The sequence below is a fragment of the Oreochromis niloticus genome, linkage group LG11, assembly GCF_001858045.2.
Source record: "Oreochromis niloticus isolate F11D_XX linkage group LG11, O_niloticus_UMD_NMBU, whole genome shotgun sequence".
Taxonomy (NCBI): Eukaryota; Metazoa; Chordata; class Actinopteri; order Cichliformes; family Cichlidae; genus Oreochromis; species Oreochromis niloticus.
Window position 1 is genome coordinate 30,485,949 of NC_031976.2, and position 23,358 is coordinate 30,509,306.

At 40.5% G+C, this 23,358-nt stretch overlaps 1 protein-coding gene across 1 annotated transcript in view; it reads right to left on the bottom strand.

The window, feature by feature from the left end:
* The window catches only part of bmper (BMP binding endothelial regulator), a 32,954-nt gene extending 12,111 nt beyond the window's left edge, over window positions 1-20,843 (bottom strand). Inside the window, exons 1-6 of the mRNA XM_005455178.4 lie at window positions 20,244-20,843; window positions 19,813-19,952; window positions 14,252-14,337; window positions 4,474-4,573; window positions 1,317-1,399; window positions 597-687 (exon numbers count right to left, since the gene is read on the bottom strand). Of these exons, the coding sequence (XP_005455235.1) occupies window positions 597-687; window positions 1,317-1,399; window positions 4,474-4,573; window positions 14,252-14,337; window positions 19,813-19,918 (466 nt within the window). The 5' untranslated portion in view covers window positions 19,919-19,952; window positions 20,244-20,843. The remainder of the gene's footprint in view (window positions 1-596; window positions 688-1,316; window positions 1,400-4,473; window positions 4,574-14,251; window positions 14,338-19,812; window positions 19,953-20,243) is intronic.
* Between the last annotated feature and the right edge of the window lie 2,515 nt (window positions 20,844-23,358).

The window sequence follows — 23,358 nt, forward strand, 5'->3', positions numbered from 1 at the left end:
TAAGAGAAATTCAGAACTATTGTTTAAATATTCCTCATCAAGCCTTGGGCTTAATGCTAGTTAAGAGATGACATAAATGTATCGCCCCTGGCTTCGACCTTCTGAAATTGCCAGGCACATGCTGAATTCGTTTTACTTTATCTTAACTATTAAGCTTGTTATCAGTTTAATCAGTTTTAATATCTATAAATATTTAATTTCTGGGTTCCCTTTCAGCCAAATGGTCGCCCCTCCCTGAGCCTGGTTCTGCCGGAGGTTTCTTCCTGTTAAACGGGAGTTTTTCCTTCCCACTGTCGCCAAAGTGCTTGTTCATAGGGGGTCATGTGATTGTTGGGTTTTTCTCTGTATGTATTATTGTAGGGTCTACCTTACAATATAAAGCGCTTTGAGGTGACTGTTGTTTTGATTTGGTGCTGTATAAATTAAATTGAATTGAACTGAACTGAATTGAATAGAATAAAAATAAACCTTATCTCCACTAATATGGATATAAAGAAAACAAATAAGCAGAACTATTAATCTATGCATGTACAGTAGAAATGAAACTGAGCCCCCAAATGTTTCCGGGCTACACTTATGTTAAAATTCATACTCACCGGGGCAGGTGGGGCAGCACTTCTTTGGGTGGTTTTTGGGATTTTTGCAGTGGATGACACACTGAACTTCTGCTTCAGTGATGACACCTTCCTGTCACAACCAAGAGGAAAATATTTCCTTCATTTTGTGCATCTTTATAAGTAACATGTTAATGTGCCTTTAATGCTGCTACTTTAAAGCTTATTGTTCCACCATATTGCCTTCCTTTTCTTGCTATGCATATATCTTTCCTCTACTTCTGCTTCCTCTATTTGATTCTGTTCCTCCTCACTATGTTTTTCCTACTTACCTGAATTCCTTCTGTCTGCTGCGCTGTTCCTTTTTTCTTTATCCATACCTCTTTTGAGCAGTTTTCCAGACCCGTCCGTGCTTACTCCACATTTCTTCTTAATCTTTCTGGCTTATTTTCTTTCTTCCATCCCTCAGTTCTCGTACTTGTTTTGTTTTCTTCCATGGCTACTCACTTCCTTTCCTTCAGTGTCTTTGTTTACTTCCCTGCTTTTTTCTTTTCCAAACCCTTTTCCTTTTTTCTTTTTCCTTTTTCTTTTAATTTTTTCCATCCTTCACTCTTCCAGCATCATGCCTTCTTGCTAACAACGTGTCTGTGTGTTTTTCACATCTGATCTGGGATCAGTGCTTTCAACTCGATGCCCCAGCTTTGCTTCCATTACTTCTCATCAGCTAACAGTGCAGCTTGGTCAGTCAGCGCATATACACACCTGACAACGTCTTGTTATGCAGGGTTTCGTGGAGGTGGTCCAGGATACTGAACTGTTATAGGAGCATCCATCTAACATACAACCTGGGAGAGAAAAATACAACCTTAACTTGCAAGACAAGCAAGAAGCTGGGGAACAGGAACAATGTCAAGAGCTCAGTTCCTCTAATCATGTTTCAAGTAGTTTCTAAATTTCAAGGATGTGTCATTTCTAAAATACCTACAACTCAGACACATTTCACTTGTAGCTTGTGGCCGAGAAGATGGCATGGAGAAGCCAAAGTCATTTTATTGCCAATGACCAAACTTTTTTCCAATTTGTTATTTTTACAAAGGGAATTTAAGACTGCCATCCTTCTGATAGTAAAAATAACTTTTTTAATCTCCCAGAAGTTTGGTCCCGGTGAAGAAATGCAAACTATCCATTCAGATGATCTACTGGAGGAACATTCACTTTCCTGGCAATGTTTCTGTGAATTCATTTTTAGGGAAACAGAAAGCATACATTTTCAATTTCTGCAAATGCTTTAATTTTTCTGCCATGCGAAGAAAACTTTCTTAATCTTAAAACTTAGATTTTAGTGTGGAAAATGAGAAAGCAGTGACTATAAATATGTCTGTTCATATGTTTATAGCGGTGTCATTTCTGATGTAGAAAAATAAATTGTGATCTAATCTTGGCCAAAGCTCACGGAAGTGACTAAAAACATCTGGTAGACATGTTTTAATTAGCTTTATATATTGTTTCTTTTCCCTCTCTTTGTTGTTGGTAGCCAAAGTTTCATCTAAGTTTTCGTTTTAAGATGCATTAAAATATCAAGGAGGTCAAATATTACAGCAGTGAGGTCGACGTCAAGTCTTCATTTTTGTGACGTATATCTAATTTAAAGTCTCAAGTCTACAAATAACCAAATTTGATTTTATGATGTGAATATTTAAACTCTCTTTCAGTTTAATGTTAAATTCAATGTGCACACTGATCTCTACCTCATATACTTGGATGAGTCGCCATCTGAGCTGTCAGCAGCTGTCTATTCAACTCTAAATGAATAGCCTATTCATTTCATCCCATTTGCAGAAAGTGGGCTCAGATCAATATAGAACTTTCCATACAATGAAACCTGATCACAGCCATTGATCTACTTTCCTCAGTGTAAACTAAACCCTGTGATACTGTAATACTGCAGCAGGAAGATGTACAGTATACAGTTTATTAGTACGAGTACAAGATCCCACAGAGACCAATACCCTGGCAATACACTCAAACTGTAAATATACTGCATGAGTATGACTGCTGTCAGAAAGAAGCACTTTTGCATTTGTATACCAAGATGTAGAAGAACACTCATGTAGAAAACAAAGTACATGTTGTGACTCAGAAGCTTTGGTCCCTGTGGCTGAAAAAACCCCAAAACATTGCCCCTTGACCACTGTGCTTGACAGTTGGTATGAGGTTTTTGTGCTGATATTCTCTTTTCTGGTGTTAACCAACTGTTGCCCTGTGGATTATGGCTCTCCACTTTGGTCTCATCTGTCCAAAGAACAGTGTTGCAGAAGTCTTGAATTGTACGATAAGACGGTGGGGAGGATTTCCTGAACCATCCAGTCCTGGGAAGGCTGTGGCATTGTGTTAACACACAGCTGAATGCTCCGAACCAGTAAAGTGATGATGATCAGTTGATCAACTGCATTTGATTATCATTGACTGGCTGCTAGCAGTAAGGGTATCCCCGCCGAAGACGATGCTTAAAGTCCTGTGGAAACTTTCTATTTTACATGACTGTGTTTTAATCAAAACCTGATGACAGTTGTGTGGTTGTTTGCTCAGGCTGCTGAGGAAGTTCTGACAGCTGTACTCCTAAAAATACGTATTTTTCAATCTCAAGTGCACTTGCTATTACACTGCTGCATATATAAACGCCTTAATTAAAGCCGCTTTATAAAGCTGTTCCCAATAAACTGATGCAGTCAAGCTGTGAGTCTCTTTAACTGTCGGCATGATTTCATAAAAGTGAGAAAATGGTGATATGACATCTAGGAATTAGTGTGTTTTAAAAAGCAAAGACACAAAGCAGTCCTAAATTTGGTCACAGTGGCTACAACTTAACCACACAACTAAAACTAACACTGACTGCTGTGGTGACGTGGGGCTTTCCATGTCCGAGTCGAGCATGTTCCGTCTCTCTTAACGAAGTGCCGTGTCGTAAAATGGCGAACCGCAAACAAAAGGGCCCCCTCCCTGCCGAGAGCTGGGAGGTAGGTGTGACAGTTTATGTATTTTCGCAGAGCCACATGAGCTTCATAAGCACAGAAAAAGTACGGAAAGCCATCATAGTGCAGACTTTGTTTAAGGGTCCTCTTTTGGGGTTTTATAGAGGTTAAGTGTCTAAGCCAGTACAGTGGGAACTAAAGATTCAGTTCCTTTTATACTTGCTGGATATTGAAGCTCTACAGCTATGCAAAAATCAGCTACAGTGGCTTACTTTGTCCAATACAGATCTTTTAATTCTAAAGAGAGCAAAAAATACAACAAGTCAGGGCTCACAATTGTAAATGATATATTTATGCAGCTACAGTCTGCAGTTTGAATTTAGGTTTGATGATTGCTTCAGCATTATGTCTCTGTTTTAGCCTGAATGCATGTATCTGTTTGTCTTTCATGTAATAAACAAATAATGCACGGAAAGGGTTTTTGTTAAAATGCCCCTGTTGAGTTTCAGAGTGTCCAGTTTAATTAAGCTGATGTAAAGTGACTAAAACCTTACACAGAGGATGAAGAAGGAAGGTATATAGAGGAGTTCCTGCCTCATAAAAACAACTGTATTTTTGTGGGCTGTAAACCCAGCAGTGAACCCCTTCAGCAGCTGCGCAGTCTCCACATAGTGCAACTGTGTATATGTGGCTTACATGTGAGGTAAATAATGAAGCTTTACTCTCACATGCTCTCCTAATATAGGCCTCGCTGGTAGGATACAGTGCGATAAAGTAGTTCCTGAAGGGTCTGTGTGTGCGTGAGATTAGCATCTCTATATTTCCAGTGTCTCCCATTAGTAAAGAGAACCTGCAGGCATACATAGCTTTACAATAAATATAAAAAAGCAAAGGCGCACAGGTTTTCTCTTATTCTCGCCTGTCCTCTGTCCACCTGCGTGTCTTACCTTTACACCTTTCACAGCAAGCTCCAGTCTGTTTCACCACCAGAGCACAGTCCTCTGAGACAACTGGACATTTCTCCTGTTTACAGTCTGCTTTACCGTCCTGCAAAAGAGACAGAGAGAGGAAAACAACACTCAAGGTTATATTTTTCCAACATTTTTTCCCCTTCACTTCTATCCCAATTTTTACTTTCTCACAATTTTCTCTGGCCATTTTTTCTCTCTGTGGAAATTAAAATGGGATATAATACAGTCATAAAGTCAAGGATTCAAGGATCTGTCAGGTACAGGAGAGGAGAGCAAATGTTAAATTTGCTGAAGAAGATTAAGAAGAAATATAAATAACGTACTTCCCAAAATCCAAGGTGTGATTATTACTGGCAAACTGGGATTTTTTTTCCCCAAAAGCACCAAAATATCTGGGCTTTAAAATTCCAGGAAGCCTGATGGCAAACACGTGGATTGTTTAAGGCAGTGGTTCCCAAACTTTTTTTGCCAGGCCCCCCTTTTTTACAAGAAAAATGTTCGCGCCCCCCCCCCCAAACACATCCTCAAAACACACACACCCACATTTTGTTTACAAACTCCATTGCGGTTTATTTCACACCTCAAACATTTAGTAAACAATTAAACAAATACAAGTAAACGGCAATAAATTACAGGTGGTAATAAAATACACTACTACCTCTTTTACGCTACGTCCACACCTACACGGGTATTTTTGAAAACTCAGCTGTTTCTATGCGTTTGGGCCTTTCGTCAACACGTAAACGGCGTTGCGACTCACCGAAAACGGAGATTATTTAAAACTCCTTTTTTGCGTTTATGTGTGGACGAGGATTACAGAGTTCGTCACGCAACGACAAAGGTATGTGCCTTTTTTCACGTCACGCTGTGCGCCACGTTATTGTTTACATGAGATGAATTGCAGAATGGCAGATAGAGACAAAATACTGTTAATCTATCTGCAGTTTTTCCACGCTTACATACACACACGCAGTTACTGTCCCTCCATTTAGAAAGGCAGAGGCGTCACGGTGTGATTATTTTACGTGTAGTTGTTTTTTTTCCTGTGTAATAATATTCAACATTGCTGTCAATACATTTTTCAAAAAAATGTCTCTCTGTGCAAAATGGGTTTAAACACATAAACAGCTGTGGGATACTGTTTGTCCGTGATTTGAACCGGGGAACAAATTACGGAAGTATCAGCCTGATATTATTTGTATCCCGCTGTAACTTTACTGCATAAAGAGCTAACATGTCCAAAAATGTCAGGAGTAGTTAGTCATTACAAGAAGTGTTTGTGAACTAAAAATCAAGAATGTGGGATCCTGTTTGTCCGTGATTTGGAGAGCCCAGCGCTGCTCCCGACTCAGGGAAACTAATTTTGCAGGGGAGACCTACCTTGGCACTTGTGCAGGTGAAGCCAAAGGGATATGCTTCACCATATTTTCCTGTCTTTGGCTTGGAAGGAAGTTAGTTTGGAAACATATTTGGCGATGCTTCATCTCCTGCTTTGCGTTTATGTGGGAGCCCCGTCAAAAACCTGTCCACAGTGTCCAAGCGCTCTTTTTTTTTTTCTTTTCATACCGCGCCCCCCCTGCAATAGCTCTGCGCCCCCCCTAGGGGGCGGGCCCCACACTTTGGGAACCTCTGGTTTAAGGTATCAAAATTGAATTAATAAAGAGTGATCAGTGTGTCTGTTATGCTCAGTTGACCAACTCTGAAATCATAAAGTGAAAGTGTCTAAATTTGTGACCTCAACATGTGTCTTGAATTATTTTATCCTTTTTAAATCAACAGCCCCTAAAGAGACCAAAACCAGGAATTATTTATTCTGTTAACACTTCTGATTTTTCACTGACATCCATCTAACATTGCTTTAATATTTCAGTCTTTAAAGGTCAACACTTTCATCCATCTAGCCATGCTCATGGAGTGAGTAAAGCTAAAACTCAGGATAATTGTAATATAAATATTTTTTGTGTGTATGTGGTTTAGGACCACTCTTTACCTAATATACCATCTCCGTTCTCTGCTGTCAACTTCATCTAATGTGAAAAGGCTGCAGGTAAAGTTTCTACATAACAAAGTGACTCAGTCTTCACAGTTTAGCTGTGAATTTTCACACCAGTTCAACAATCCTCCTGTCACCTTCAGAAACACTGCACACTGTATCCGTCATCACCAATAACTGCACCGCAGGACTGGACAGAATCAGCGCTTTTTAAAAAATTCACTCTACTTTCACACCCAGCTTTTATTGCAGATTTTATCCACATGCTGCGTGTGTTTTATTTTACACACTGTGAGGGTTCATAAAGTGGAGGCTGGCAGGTCCCGTGGCTCTGCAAGCACTGTGGCGGGCGGCTCTAACGAGAACGGATCAAAGGAGGGCGAAAATATATCAGTGTGGTTTAATATAGCTGCAGTGCTCCAACTAAACCCCAACCACACTGAGGACAGATGATGTCATGACATAAGAGCAGGGAGGAGAGAAATGGAGATGGAAAAGAGGGACAGAGGATGTAAAATAGGCTAGAAGGACAAGGAGAAACACATGAAAGAAAAGAGACAAAGAGGGGCGGAAGAAAGACAAACGTCACGTCTTTATTCTGGAAAAGTTGATTTGAGAATACAACAGTTAAATGACGGTGGATTAGGCTTAATTACTTTGCTCCGTGTCCCTGGCAAATCAGTGTGTTTTATCCACCCAGATTAGATGTGGGATTTCTTCTACACTTGTAGGCTCGTAGCAGTCAAAACATCATTTACCCATAAACCCAACCCTGATTTTAAACCAGAGGTGAGAGATTTCCCAGATGAACATCACAGAAAACAGTCATTCACAATGGTGAATGAACAAAACCATGTGCATTTTACCTCTGAGCAACAGGCGTTACCAAATCAGTCAGTCAGTCAAAGAGTTTCAGCTTTAAACACTGAAACAAATGTCAGGCAGCATGAAACTAAAAAAACAACCAATGCGTGATTTGGGATTTGAAATATACAACGGATTAAAATACAATTAAAAGTCCAAAATTTATGTCCATCTTCACATTTTCCAATTCTGTCCCCAGCCATTATATTTGACACCCCTCCCTTAGAGGGTTGGTCACTGCAAAATAGCACAAAGTTGTTCTGAGTGATCACCTTGATTTCTGTACTGATCTGCAGCGACTAGAACACCCACACCCATATGTCATGAGGGGAGAATGAAAATAGCCGTATGTTAAAGCCTTCATATACATCAGGTCTTAATCCAGAAGACAAAGCTTCTGCTGGGCCTTACCACTTGAAAATAAAAGCAGCAAACAAAAGCAAGGGAAGCAATTTGTTACATGTTCATTTCAAGGTTTGGACTTGTGTGCAGGTTTTCCAACAAAAACAAAGAAGTTCATAACCTGAAGTAAAGTCATGAATGCATTAAGATAAATGGAAATGGTATTTCCACTCAGCTTGCTGCTGTTTTCCTAGTATTTAAGTACTGCAAGGAACCAGAAGAGCACATTTTCATCACAGACTAGGAAACCTGGGGAATCACTAATCATGCAGCCGCACAAAACAGAAAAGTGCACAGTGCACTTTTTTAAGTGCATAATACATCCCTGAAAAATCTTGGATGACGTTTGCTTTCTATGGTACAGAATGATCTCAGCACAGGCAGCATGGAAGGAAATAAAAATATATGAAGAGATACTTCAGACTTTGATTATGGCAAACAACAGCAGCAAAAAACAAAAAACTGCGTAAAACTGTGTAAAGTACACACAATATTTACCAAAAAGCAATCAAGAATAAACCGGAACAAATAAAGAAACATAGAAAGATTTCCTTAAAATCTCACAGTTTGGTCAAAAGCTTCCAAGGTCATGTCCTTCTCTCTCTCTCTCTCTCTTTAGTCATTCATTAGCACAAAGTGGTGTTAGTAGACCTCCTCCACCACTACCCTTCTTGTCATGAGGTCAAAGGTCACAACAGGTCACCACACCTTATAAACACTCGACATACCACCACGGCACCAATGCTGGCCAACTGGACGACCGTCTGTTGGAGAGTGACGACCCCCTCGCCATGTGGAGGGGGATAAAGCTCTGGTATGCTCATAAGTGTGTGTGTCAGACAAAGAGAAAGTGAGCGTGATAATGGCTTTGTGTTTGTGTTTCTCTCTGTACACATGCTACTACAAGGGCTTCCACTTTAACTAATTTACAGTGAACGCATTTGTGTGCAGATCTTTAAATTGTGGTAAATGAACACTGCTGATCAAAAACATGCTGATCATGAGTCATGACATAAAAAGGTGTTAGAAATATCAGATCCAGTAAGGTGTGCACCATCAGCATTACTGTCAGTTTAAAAATCCAGTGAAAACTTTATAGGTTCTTCTAGAATATTTTCCTTATTTTTTTCCACGAAGGCCAAGAATGTTTTATTAGTACAGTTTAAAATATAATGTGACTACGGGTCATGTGCTCCATTGGAAGCTGTTTTTTATCATTAATTTTTTTGACTTGGAAAATAGTTTTGATGATCCCTTTTGAGACTTAAGTTATTAAAAGTGAACAAAATGTAAATACTTCTCAGTTCTTCACTTTTTTTATTAGCATTAAAGATTTCTTGAATGGACAAACAGTCCTGAGCTGTGCCAACAGGGTTGCCGTTCCACTAGGAGGCGACAATGTTTGTGTTCAGCTTCTCCTCATTAGTCTTTTTCTTCTTCTATTTCCTCATCAATCAAATCCTGCCTTTCTACCTACCTCCATCACTTTCCCTCAGTATTTGAAATGCTTTTATTTTAATTTAACAAGCCACTCTGGCCTAAATATTTCTTTCATGTCTTGTTTTGTGTTGTAATAACTTCCACTAACGTGTTGAATTCATCAAAAGTCAAAGCCTCTTTCTGACATTCCTCACCTTTCTTTTTGTGCTTTTCCTCAGACACCACTGCGGAGGAAGAGATCAGGTTTTGTCAGGTGCTACAGCACAGGAAAAGAAGCTCTCGAATTAATGGCCCACTTAAGCCCTTGGACTCTACACCCTTCCGACCTCACAAAACTTAACAGCCTTTGCCACTGTGACCTTTCACCTTTCCTACAAAACAGACCAGTCGCAACCTCCCACAGACACAAGGAGACACGGTACTTTTAGGGACGAGACAGCCGTGGAAAGACGCTGATGTTTCCAAAACTGTTTCCACGGGTTGATCTTTCTGACAGGAAAGAGCTCAGCATGACAGTCTTGCTTCTGTGGCCCGGCTGGTTGTAATAGAGGATGGAGTGGCAGGCTGAGTGTACTGGCATGTCTTTAAGTGAGGTATTATTTTTATAGATTTGTCCAATGTAAAATGTACAGCACATTTCACCTTTATAACCACTGAGTTTAACACATTCATTTCCCTTTAACAGCTTTGGGGATTTTAGCTATTTAGTTTTATATTTATTTATAGATTGAAAAGTAACAGATACTGGTTTTGTTTTAGTGTTATCAGCAAGGATCTGACTTATCAGGTAAACATCACCCCTCCTGTATCGATCAGCTACTGTTTGAGAGGAGACACTGACAGGAAATGACCCCTGACCTTTCTCTCAGATCGATCACAGCTACTGGGTATAAAAGTCCACACCCTCAACTTTTACACGCAGCTCAAGCGAAATGTTTGTTTGATCAATGAATGCAGTGCACGTATCTCTGATGTTTGACCTTCTGAATGATGATGTTTGATTTGGTGAAGGAATGGAGGCATGTTTGCTGTGATACTCACATTACATTCCAACAGCATGAGAAAAACAAAAGCTGTTTCACACGGGCACTACAGCTCTGAATGTTTTTAAACACTACCTGGAGCAGCTGCATGTGAGAACCGGACACCAATCAGACTTTAGCCTGCCAGAGCGTTTCCAGAAGTGAGAGCACATCTGACGCGGGTAAATCTCCTGCTGTCTGCTACACGTGCTGACTTGAATCTGCAGAAATTGTACCGAGTTCATGTGTAAAAACGGCCGATGTATTTAGTCTGATCTGAGTTCACTGAAAAACAAGGAACTACTTTGTTCCAGCTCTTCAAAGCTGCCCACTTCTCTACAGCTTTTTAGGGAAATAATCACCGTAATCATTTTGCATGAACATTTGTCTTTTTAATAGTGTTTCCACTGAGGTCTCAAGTGAGATTTATTTACTTTCTCACATAACTGTTTCTAATCAGCAGAAATACACAGTCTCGGTTTCCTGTTCTAATTCGGATCATATGGATATAGAAAAAGCCAAAAAGATAAAGTCTGGGAAATTCTGCAAAATCCTGAATAACATTTTTAAAAAAATGCAAGACAACAATACCTGCACATGCAACTGTGACATAAATGACAGACGGTGGACAATTAAAAACCTTTGTGAAGGTAAGACAGCAAAATCATGGTTGATAAAAATAAAATGTTAAAATAAAACATGCGTGAAACCCTCTACCCATACAACACAGCAAAAAGACACTAATGCCTGCTGAATGTTGGAATTTGGGTCTGTGGTTCTGCCGAGGAAGATTTTGGAAAAATATGCCACAATTTCTTTTAATTATTGAGTTATTTTTGAGTTTTATGACAAAATGTGGCTCGTGGGTCGCCGTGCGTCAATCAGTTTTTATCAGTTGTCTTTATGTTTAAGCACAAGGCCAGTCTTGAATATCTTCAGACAACTATTTTTCCATTATTGCCTAAGGCAAAACTGAGCTCAGTTTCCTTTCCATGCAATGCTGAGATGAAATAAAACATCAGATACTCATAGGTTGCATTAGACAAAATTTTGTAACAGCAAAATGTGACTGCTGTTACAAAAAAAATGAGGGAGCCAACCAGAGGGTGAGGGAGGGGAGGAAGAGCTGATGAGAGAGTGGAAAAAGACATAGAGATGGACAGACAGATAGACAAGGACGATGAAGAGAATGACGGCGATGAACTGACTTCTTTCACGATAAAGGATCGTCATGGCGACCTGCCTGTCAGTCAGTCTGTCAGCCACATCCACTCCTGGCCGCATTATAGCTCTCTGCCTCACCCGGACACACACAATAGATCTTCTGTGTGTGCATATGTGTGTGTCCGATACCCACAGGGCAATTAGCAGGTACTCTGGACCAACTAAGGAGCCAACCCCCCCCCGCTATGTTTCCATATATGAGTGACACTGGAGCCCGGATGTCCCCCCCCCCCCCGACACAGCACTGCCACACAGGACTCTTTCTGGAGGAAATTGATCATCAGAGTTTGGAGCCAACTTTGGAAACGGCAAAAGTCCAGAACAAGGAACAGAAAGAAATTCTTCCTTTAATGCTACAAATCAAACAGAGAGGTAAAATAATTTTTAATATTCATAATAATAGTGTCAAATGACAGAACATTAAGTTTTATGAAAACCAGGTCAGTATATTGATTAATAATGTTGCTCTTTTATCACATGGGGCACACAGAAATGGAAAATGTTTGCCACAAAAGCAAAAGTTGTGCCTTTCTACTGCAACCAACGTACTTCAAAAGGCGCAACTTTTATTTTGTATCACACTTTCTCAAGTTTCGTTACAGCTTAGGCAGTACTGAAACTTAGGAAGCACATACATCTTTCATGCAAACTATAGGAAACCACAGCGATCCGCTAGCAACCACAACAACCACAAGAAGGTTTGCAACTGATTTGACCTGGCGAAAGCCATCAGCCTCAAGCAACCTCTCTCCAACCTTGCACATTTTTTCCTTAGCAGCCAGAGGTTGCCAGCAGGGCCGCCAAACAGTCTCTATGTCTGAGTCATTGCAATGCATGGAGTAGGCAGGGCAGAGAGCAACCATTCATAACTGCATTTATGTCAGTGAGAGTGATCATCTCCTGAAGGAAGAGAAGCCATTAATTGTTTGTTACATATACATTTTGGCAGAACCTTAAATTTAACTACTCTAAAGAGATGATACTTGTAAATACAGATTTATATTAGGAGGGAAGAAAAGCCGCATACCTCCAAATTCAATAAAGACCGAGCCCTAAGTGTATGGAAGTGTGTGTGCGTGTGTGTGTGTGTGCGTGTGTGTGTGTGTGTGTGCGCGCATATGCAGGGTGGCTTAAAGTAGAGATGAAAGGGCGGCCATTGCCTCCTGATGACTGATAGCATTCAGCAGGGCTTTGGCTGATGTCTGCCTGATAACACAGAGGACGGCTCAGTCAGTCTTTAGGCAGAGGGCAGCCTTAGAGCAGCCAATCAGGAGCCAGTGAACAATCAAACATTAGCTGGGGCTTAATATTGTTTTAATTCCTGGGAATCATGCATTTAAAACCCAATTTATTAATTTGTACATGACGATTTGGCTTAACGTAGACGTTAGCTTGATATGTACAGGTAAGAATGTAGACCTGGTCTACTACTCTACTGCCCTGCCTCTGTGACCAGCATGGTTGCTTTCACATTTGCTTTTTTATAAATTTTCCTACTTAATTAAATGCATTGAGACACATCAGTAAGCCACTAATGGACATGGCCTACCATCAGTCTGCAATAATGCAGACTGCTTGCCAGCTTCATGGTGAGATGACATCATGAGGTAACTACACTTCACCAAAAAACGTTTGTGAGTTTTTGAACAGACTAGAAAAAAACAAAGCGTGGCATGACGATCCATGATTCATACTGGTAGATTTTGTTACTGCTGGACACTGCCAGGCTGTTCTTATATTAAGCCAAGATCAATGGCTGCTGCTGTGGCTTTATATATAACAATACAAAAGCAGAACCAATTTTCCCATCAATTCCTAAATAATGAAATTAAATTATTCCTTTTTGTAACATGTCTATTGCAAAATCTAAACTGTAACATATTGCCCGTCTGCAAGAGGCATGGTCCTGATTTGGACCTTTAACTTCTAACCAATCATAAACTTGCATTTTTGTGAAGCTTATGTAAACTAACAAATCGGCACAGACGCACACAACACGCCCTTGAGCTCACGCCTGCATGGTAAACTGTGTTCTGGTGGCTTTTAAAGAAATGTGAATGAATCTTTCTGCCAGTGTCAAAGCAGTGACACAGAAAGGATTTGTTGGTCCATTCTCATTCTCTAAAACAAAAGGCTCTACAGCAGTAAAGGTTTGGAGAGGGAGCAGGGCAGGGGTCAAAGAGCACATGTTCCAGGAAAGAGTTGCCCCCTAACGTTTTGTTGGCTGATTTTAACAGCCAGGCTGAGCCAAGACAGCATGACGACAAGCACAAATGTTAAAATAAACAATCCCCACTTCATGTTTCACTGATATTTTGTCGTAAATTTGAAGAAAATACTAAAAATCGCATTAGGAAGTGGTTTCCTGTACTTGCAAATGCAACTGCTTGCAATCCTCAGTTCATGTGAACAAAACATTACACACTGTGATAAAAAGGTTGACGCTTCAAATGTTTAAGTCAAATCAATCATCAATCAAATCAAAGAACATATCCATCAAATCTGACCTGAAACTTTGCCAGAAACTTGTGTTACAAAGTCCTGTCAGTCTGTTACAAATCTTTCACAACCTTCTGATAAGAAACACCTCTCAAAGCTCAATAATCAGCTTTACAAATACTCCTATCAGTGCTCAGAGAGGTCATTTTATCCATTCACTCTGAGTGGAAATCCTGTCAAGGATTACATGTCAAGGAGGCGAGAAAAAACAGCGAGGGCAGGGCGCCATGGCAGCCAGTACCTCTCTATCATTAGACACACTGCAACCTCTGCAACATATTTGACAGGGACGAGCAGGAATTAGTCTTACCAGACAGACGCATGTAATGCAGGGGTTGTCGGTGATGTTGGGGATGTGGAGAACCTCTCCTTCATTGTCACAGCTGGCCTCAGTACCTATAGAGGACAGGAGGAAGGTGAGATGTAGGAGAGTGAAAAACGATGATGATGATGTCACACAGGCTTGTATTAAATACTTTTGCACAACACAACGAGCAATGCAAAGCAGAAAGAAGCTTGGATTTCTTCTACATCAGTGTGGAGATATTTGATACGTCCTAAACTAACAATTTTTAAACATTCAACAATCAACATATAATAAATATTTAACATGTACATAAAGAAGCAGCCTAAAATACATAAATATACATATTGTGACTTTAACTACACAAGCATACTGAACTGGTCACTTTAAGTCTAATTTGTCTGTCCGGTTAAGAGCAGTGACATGATATCTCAGATTATTAAAAGTAGAGACCCCGCTGCCAACATTCCAGTCATTAAAAAATTATGCTAGATGACCCAACTGTTTCCAGTGCCTGTTACTTAGCACTCGTGGGATGGAGCATGTCCATCTTCACCTTCATCTTTTTTTTTCTTGTTTCAATCTCAGTTACACACTAAAAGTTTTGTAACTGTATCTTGCCCAACTCTGGTGGTATCGTGTTGACTAAATTTGTTCACAGACAGACATAAAAACACCTGCCACAGTATTCAAAACTGTCTTTGTTGGGTTTCTGCTACAGTAGATGTCTCCAGGACCACAATGATGTTGTGATGACAGACAGACTCATAAGAAAACAATGAAAACGATGTCAGCCATGCTAAAGAGACTGGTAAACATGAGTCAGTCGGTTTGTTACGAGTCCAAATGTAATCTGAACCAACGACAGGAAACGACCCTAAATCCATGGGTTTATGGGTAGAAGAACACAGATGTCAACATCTCGGAGGCACCAGTTTCTGCTGCTTAGAGAGCTGTAGCAGCAAAAAACAAAAAGCCTCCAGACTGATACTTGGCCGTTTGTTCATGCACTATATTTGTTTTGACCCTCTGAACTAAAACCTTCCTTCTTAATTACTTTAGAGCTGAATGGGTGTCATTGAGGTGAATTTAAAGCCTGAGTGTGAAACTACTTCCTGCTTCCAGTAATTTGTCGTGCGTCTGCAGTATCTCCTCCATGGCTGAATGAACACAGTTTCAGCATCACTTACAGTTCATCCAAAAAACTGTTTTCTAAATTGCACGATGATGAAAAGCATTCAAAACCCAAGAGTTTGAATGCTTTAACTAGAGACTGTATTTCAGTGGTTTCACACCAGCTGCAGCAGTTCATGCACTAAATACAGAAATCTCATGGGCAATTACAAATCTCAGAGAATGTAAAGGCATTAAATGAGGCCATTGTCCCTGTACTTACAGTAATTAGTGGTCAAGTATTCGGCTAAAACTATCCTCAAACTCTATCTTCTTTTGGACCTCAAGTACGCACGTGTGAACTTTCATGACATTTGCGATACTATCACCTTGACAACATCTTTCCATGAGATCGCACACGTAGACGGACTGAATGAAAACCAGGCAAGCTGTTGTAGGTAAAGACTCAGGACACTTTGATATTTTTGGTTGATCTCCTATCAGTGTGACCTCTGACTCCTGACTGTTTGGTTTGTTGCAGTGTTGACAGTTCAGGAATCTACCATCCCCTAAACATCTTCCATGAAACAAAGCAATGTGCACAAGCCACAAATCTGATCTACAGAAACAGATACTTTAGGGATTTTATCTGCTCATCACCCCATTGAATTTACTACCTGCCAACCTATTTCCAAATGCAAAAAATCCCCCATCAGTACCTAGTTTTTGTGATTAAAGATTATGTTATAAATCCCAGTTTCCTGTGGAGCATTTCCCCGCTGTGTGAAAGCCTCACCTGGATGCTATTGCAGTTAAATCACTGCAGCAGCTCTGTGCTGCTCTTTATTGGATTTGGGAATGTTTACATTACCTGAGATAGTGTTACGCTTGCCAAACACATCGGTTACGAGCATTTATCTAAGTTATAAAAACACAAAACAGGTTATGTTAAAAATTAGACATGAATTCTTGCACACTATGATACTGGGACTAAGCAGCTCGAGTTTTCTCCCTAAATACACTGAATTTGGTGACAGTCATTTAATGTTTTTTTTACCATGAGGTCCGGCCATCATAACCAAATATAAAGAATTTTTGCAAGATTTTTGTCCCCAAAATAAGCTGACTAGATATATCCAATAAACTCTGCTGGCAACAGGTGTCATTTCACTTTGGAAAAAAGAAGATTTTCATGGTTGCTGGTAAAGAAAAAGAACTTATGTGTTCCCCTGGCTGAAATCAAGCACCCAATGAGACCAAAATGACACTGGATTTTAACCCCACTATCACTGTAAATTAAATATGAAGCGTGATTGAATAAAAAGGGTGAAGGCTGTAGCAACGGTAACATCAGCTCATGTCTGAAGTCATAAAGATCTTAGCAATGTTTATATCAGGCTTGTAATGCAGTAAACTTAGATTCCACGCTGCAACAATAGTTCCTTATAGCAGCGAGTCATGCCGTCTGTTTTTGTCCCTCTGAGTTCAGCAGTAAACCAGCCTGAGCCTGTGGATTCGGGCAGAGCAGACAAACCCTACCGACTCCGCCACTGTAAAATTTACAACCTTTCGAGTGTAATTAAACTGGTGGAGCTATAAGTGTCGGGGGGTGAGGGATGGAAGGGAAAAGGGGTGTAGGTAGGTGGGTGGGGGTCCCAAGCCTTTTTTTTACAATGCCAAAAAAAAAAAAAAAACTCTCATTTTCCAGCTGCTAGATTTGCCTCATATCCATCTTCCCAGCACTGTCAATATAGACATTATAACTGATGCATTTATATAGTTCCTCTCTATTTCAACCCTCTGCCAAGTGCTGCAAGTAAAAGGCAGATGAAGTCGTTCAGAAAGCCATTAATAGTGCCGGAGCTCAAGCTGACTCAGATCTGTGACCTGTCTTCCCTCAGAGATCACTATCTGACTCTGATAGGCAAATCAGCAAAAACCTAATAAATCTTTTGTTTGAATTGACAGAGAGACTTTGCTAAATGTCAAATGTATCTATATTAACCCTTTCAGCTCCTTGACAAACAATTTCACACTCTGTTGTTACTAGATCTGTAAAATCTCTCTAATTAGCTTTAACTGTGAATGTACTGCACGTTGTCATACAAACAAAAAATAAATCTAATGCATTGAAGTAATTTCAGGCACAGCAGGTGGAGCAAATGTTAACTGCTTTATATACTGTCAGGTGGTTTCATCTAATAAATCTTACAAGCATCATGTTTTCTGTCTGTTTTGTATGTTAAAATAAATCCCGTCAAATAAATGTGGCAGTTTTTCACTTGAAATAAAAAATGAAAACACCAAAATATATTAAATTAATCAACCTTATTCCATCATGTTTCTGAAGAGCTGGGCCTTTTTATAATGCAGGCTTTTGGTGTGATTTTCAGACTTATGAAACGTAATAAAAATTTATAACTGAGTTTTGTTAACCTTGAAAAAAATTGCCAGCAAAAACACATTCATGCAATTTTAGACAAACAGTTCTCAGACTAATCAGCGAAATATCGTTCTAATAAATAATAATTATAATTATATTTGACTCAAAGGTCTTCTATAGACAATTAAGTCACTAGCCTCACTTACATGTCAATGCATAGCAATGCAGGACTCATATAAGTATCATTAACAGTTCTGATGTTTGCAAAAAAAAATGTAACAAGTGCTGCGAAGTGGATTTAAACACCTTCTAGTGCGGCTGTGGACACTCTAGTGGTCAGGATGACCTCTGAAGCGGCTGCTCCACCTGCTGCACTGACACGTTCAACCATCTGACTGCAAGACCTCAAACAGCTCAGAAACTCCTGGTCTGTGGTTCAGCAGACAATAGGCAGATGATACCGCGCATGTTTGGGATGCCAGGTGGGGGAATCTGATCTGCTGGGATGTAATGGTGCAGATGATAAAGAGGCTGTTGGTTCTCAGGGGTTTCTCACGCTGTTTTATGTCAAACAGATACACTAGGGATACCCATCTGGTACACGTTTTGTCCCTGATCTGGTTCTCATCTATCCGGGTTTGCTTCAGATAACTGCTAATAGAGGGGGACCCCTAAAACCAGAACTCGTTCTTATCAGGACCGCAGCGGATGTGCATAAAGTAATTTATGGCGCTCCTTGTCATGCTGAGGTCTGTATTAGTGTTTAAAGCTGAAGTAAAACGTCTGCTCTAAATCACATTTTCTCCTTTAATTAATCAATTTATGATGGCATTAATCCACTGTGGCCATGGCAACACTACCAATGACCTGGAGGACACAGAAGAAAAATAAATGATCATTATCAAATAGGTTAGGTCAGTAAAAGCAGGTCAGCAGCAGAAGTCTCGTGCTTCACAAAGCTGTTTACCCAGCGATAAGACGCATACACGCCGGGCTGACTGGCTGAGGAGCCCGGGCCAGCGCGCACCACCACATCCACCTTTCATTCACTCCACTTCTATTTTTCTCACACTTCAACGGCGCTGTAGGGCAAACAACCGATATCCTATGATGCAATCTGGCTGTCAAAAGAGGGTGAGCAAGCCGAGGAGGGCGCGCGCGTTTAGCCCCAAACAGGGAGGCCGATCAGGAGGGAGGACAGAGTGCTGTTAAATTAGAGCTGGTTAAGGAAAGTGGTTTTCACTTTACAGCCTGCTTGTAACTAAAAACTGGGTTAATTACAACCCAAAGTGACACAAATATCAATTTGAGTTAAAGTCACTTATAATTCTACGCAGACCTTGTATCATAATGATCCGAATCATCGTGTAATTTTTGTAAGTTTGATGTAAATCACTTTGATATTGGCTCATCGTTATAGCTATGACAGAAAACGTCTTCCTGCAAATAACAAGGTCTGCTGCAAACTACAAGCGTGCCAGGCTGGACTTGCTGTTTGATATTATCTCTACGGCTTCAAATAGAAGCACAAGCGTATTCCCCGCAGGGTGGCACAGAGAGGATAATCCCGGGTGAAGTTTATAATCGCGTGATAGACTTTCCCGTAAAACGCCAAGATAAACGTTGCTTGTTCGAGAGAAAAAATAAATAAAAACAACATCTGAAATACTATTTTATTTAAAAAAAAAACTGTAAAATATACACATTTTGGTGAGCTTAAAAACAAAATAATTTACGGTGATGCTAAGGAAGGGTTAGGAAAACGGGTAATAAAACGGGTAAAATAAAACCGCTTTTCATCCTTTTCTGCTTCCTTGTGATCGTGAAACAAACTGAAGGTTATCATCAACGCTTCCTGAACCCTTCCCTGCGCTGCCACATTACTGGTCATCAGATATATAGAAGCTGGAGTGACTTTGGTTTGGTGCGCTACTCTTGGAAGAGTAAAAAAAGACCGAAGGAGCACGGAGACGCGGCAGCAGACTAAATAACCAGGGGTTTGGGTAGATTTTTACGCACGGAGGGAGTTGTGATGTGTTATTATGAAGCCTTATGATCCCTTTAATCTTACCTGTAATTAGCGGAGAGGAAGACTGGGGCGTTTGGAGCAGCAGCAAAAAGCAAAAGAAAAACCTACAGGTGGACCAGGAGGGAGGGTTCAACCAGCGGAACAACATCCTCAGGTTTGCTCCAGGAAGAAGTATCAAAGAGCTTGGGGGGGGGAAATTAAGGGATAAATAAAATCAATCCAAAGGAAAACAATGACGATAAAAGTTCCACAATCAACGCTAATCTCGAAAACTTCTGGTCTGCATGTCAACCAGGAGAGAAAGCCTCCTCAGTTTGTCAGTTTGAGCTGAAATGCGGAGTGGCAATCAGCCAGACGCGCGGTGATTACAGTGATATTAAAATGACAAAGACGCGCCGGCAAGCAGGAGACAGCTGTGCCGCGCACGCCCTGCGGAAAAAAACACAGTCTGCGAATGAATTGAAAATATTTACATAGAGAAGCAGTCTCAGATTTTGCAGACGTGAATATCCTGAGAGGAACGGCAAGCTGTGAGTAGTTAAAATGACTTTTGCTCCACTCCGACTGTCAGAAGAGTCCAGACCAAAGTGTCCGAGGTAAATGCAGCTCTGATGCACACGTGCACATTTGTATCTCTACAGGAGAGTTTAAAACTCAAACGTCTTCCAGCCAGCGAGTCAATTTTTTTTTCCAGCAGTAGACTTGTCTTAATCTGCGCTCCCAATCCCAAAGTCCGCTTGTCACATGGATGCTCGATGCCGACTCTATCAGGGCGGAGAAGCGGACTGCAGCTTCTCTCTGGCTGAGCGGTGTAAATAGTCGACCTGCTTCTCCTCCTCCACCCCCGGTATTAAAGCGGACCTCTGGTGTCGGAGCGCACCACGGAGCCAGAAAGTCCTGCCTCCTCTGTGAAACCCGGACCTCCTCCCGTCTCCAGATCTCTCCAAAACTTCCTCCATACCCCCTAACCCAGACCCTCTCTGGTCTCCATATTCAGGTTTCCTGCTGTGACCTCCAAACCCTGGCCCTCCTTCTACTACTACTACTTCTTTAAAAAAAATAAATAAATAATGAAAGCTACTACTTCTGTTTGACTGCTTCTGAGCGTATGTGCAGCTAATGTAAATCTCCCTGTATCTCTCTCTCTCTCCCTGTGTGAGTGAGAGAGCGAGAGAGAGAGAGAGAGAGAGATAAAGTTACATTACCAACAAGCCAGGAGAGCTTTATGTCTCCACTCTGTAAGTTTATGGACTTAAAAAAGAAGAAAAACACTGGAGAAGAAAAAAGGAAAGGAAAGAGAGAGGATGAAAAAAATCAAGTGCAACGTGTGTTTCTCGAAGAAGCCAGCTTTCTTCTAAAATGTCATTATTTAGCACACTCACAAGTTCTAGCCTTTATTTCACTTAATCTCTCCTCGCTAAGTGGGTTATTGTGACACAAGTAACAGAATTCCACAATGATTACCCTAATAAATGTATTGATAAATGAATATTAGAGGCAAGAAAAAAGGATTTGTCTCCGTAACTGTTACTAGTAATTAATTGTTTCATTACTTCCTTTTTTATAGATTGTTATTGTGTCCTGTTTAGTGTTAAATTATGTCACCATGTTTACTTTAGGTCTGGACCTTTTTTTCCCCTGTTTTGTCTTAGGCTCCTTAATCACAATGAAGGGGAATTTTAATGCTCTAGCATCACATCAGAGACAATATGTGTTTCAACAGCTTTCCTGTTACAACATGAAAGTCCTCACAGCACAAAGCTAACTACACAAAGGAATCCATTTCCCAGTCTGGTGATGAAGAACCTGACTGTCTTGCACATAGCCCAAAATTAATTCCAATCCAATAATTTTGAGATGAAGTGGAACACTGGTTGCAAGCTAGACCTTGCCCAACAGTGATGGACCTCATTAACACTCTTATGACTGTACAGGAGCAAATCCGTGCAGCCAGATTCCAACATTTGGTTAAAAGTATTACACAAGTGAAGTAAAAGGTGTTACAGTACAAGATTAATCTCATATTAGAATGTTTACATTCTTTTATCCATATAATGTAGTTGAGCCTGCTCATATGCATGCTTCACGCCGATTCCAGGGGTGGGCAATAAATTTTCCCAAAGGTACCACATGAGAAACTGAGACTGTCCCAGAGGGCCACGCAAATAAGCTGAACTGCTCAGTATTAATTTAACTTCTTTATAACGTTATTGGTGCAGTCCTCCACAACAGTCTCAGTTTCTCGTGTGGCCTCTTGAGGAAATATGTTGCCTAGCCTGAATTAAGCCATGCTGAAAATTAGTTTCTATCTCAATTAATTTCACAATAACCAAGTCCTGGTTCCTGACACAGGACTTTTAAGGCTCCATTAGTGGCTTTTGAAAGGGTCAAAGGTCCACAGTTACCAAACTGGGGTCTGGTGGATTCTCTAGGGGACACAAATGTAAGCATTATATTATGAGGAGTGAGCAAAGGATTTCTGGTTTTTGTTTCTTTCTGAGACTGTTTTCCATTTAAAAATGCACATTAACATTTTATTCCGTTTTCACACCCATATGTTTACGATCGAATGACTTCGCCCTCTAGTGGCCATACTAACAAGAGTTGTTGTTAGGAGGCTGCTCGGGAGGATGTTGGGGTGGATTAGTGGGCTGATGCTACATGAAGTAAAGAGCATGCACAGTCCCTTCTTATTTTGAGCATAAAGATTCTCTCCACGTCTCTTGACCATAGCATTGTCAAATTATATAAATACTTTCTAATGGTTTTCTTACTGTTTATTTTACAGCCCTATATCAATGGTTGCCTCCTGAAAAGTCCCAGAAAGAAGCAACAAACCACTGATGTGGTTGTTTAGGTTGTAAGACTAGTTCTGTTTTTTGCTAATTTTTGGAAACACCCCTTCCCTCCTTTGTGTCAGACTCAGCATGCTCCTTCACATCATAAACTTCTCTATATTCCCGCATTAAGTTCCCATAAATCTGCAGTCTGGAGTCAGCATTTCAAAGCCTCATGTGACAGATCAGGCAGGTTGCATGACAGTGTCTGTGTATGTGCGCGTCTGGCCTCTTTAAAGTGAAGCTCATCAGATGCTCAGACGGGGAGGAAAAGCAAGTCTTCAAAGAAATAATTAGGACCCACCCAGCAGCTTTTAACTGAGCATCAGCCGCTGCTCGAAATGTGCTGCTGCACACTGAAAACACACACCAGCGCAAGCACAGCTGAGGTGTGCATCAGTCAAACGAGACAGAGAGGAAGAGAGTCCAAAGAGTAAAGTGTGTATTTGTGTGTGTGTTGCAGAGAGAAAAAAAGGAAACTGTGCTTTTAAAAGTAAGCTTGTGAAAAAAAATAGCATGGTGCATGTGTTAAAGAGATAAAGATCAAGACATAATGTGTGTGGCGAAAGACTTTATGTGGTTAAAAGAGAAAGAAAAAAGCACAGTGTGTTCAAATGAGACCATGAAAGGTCCCGTTAAAGGTAGACTGTCGCAGTGAGATTGAATTTCAGTAATATTAACCACTAGATGGCAACAGAGAGAAGAAGGGGGTCTACCTGATGTGACTGCAGATGGTCCTTTAATGATCCTC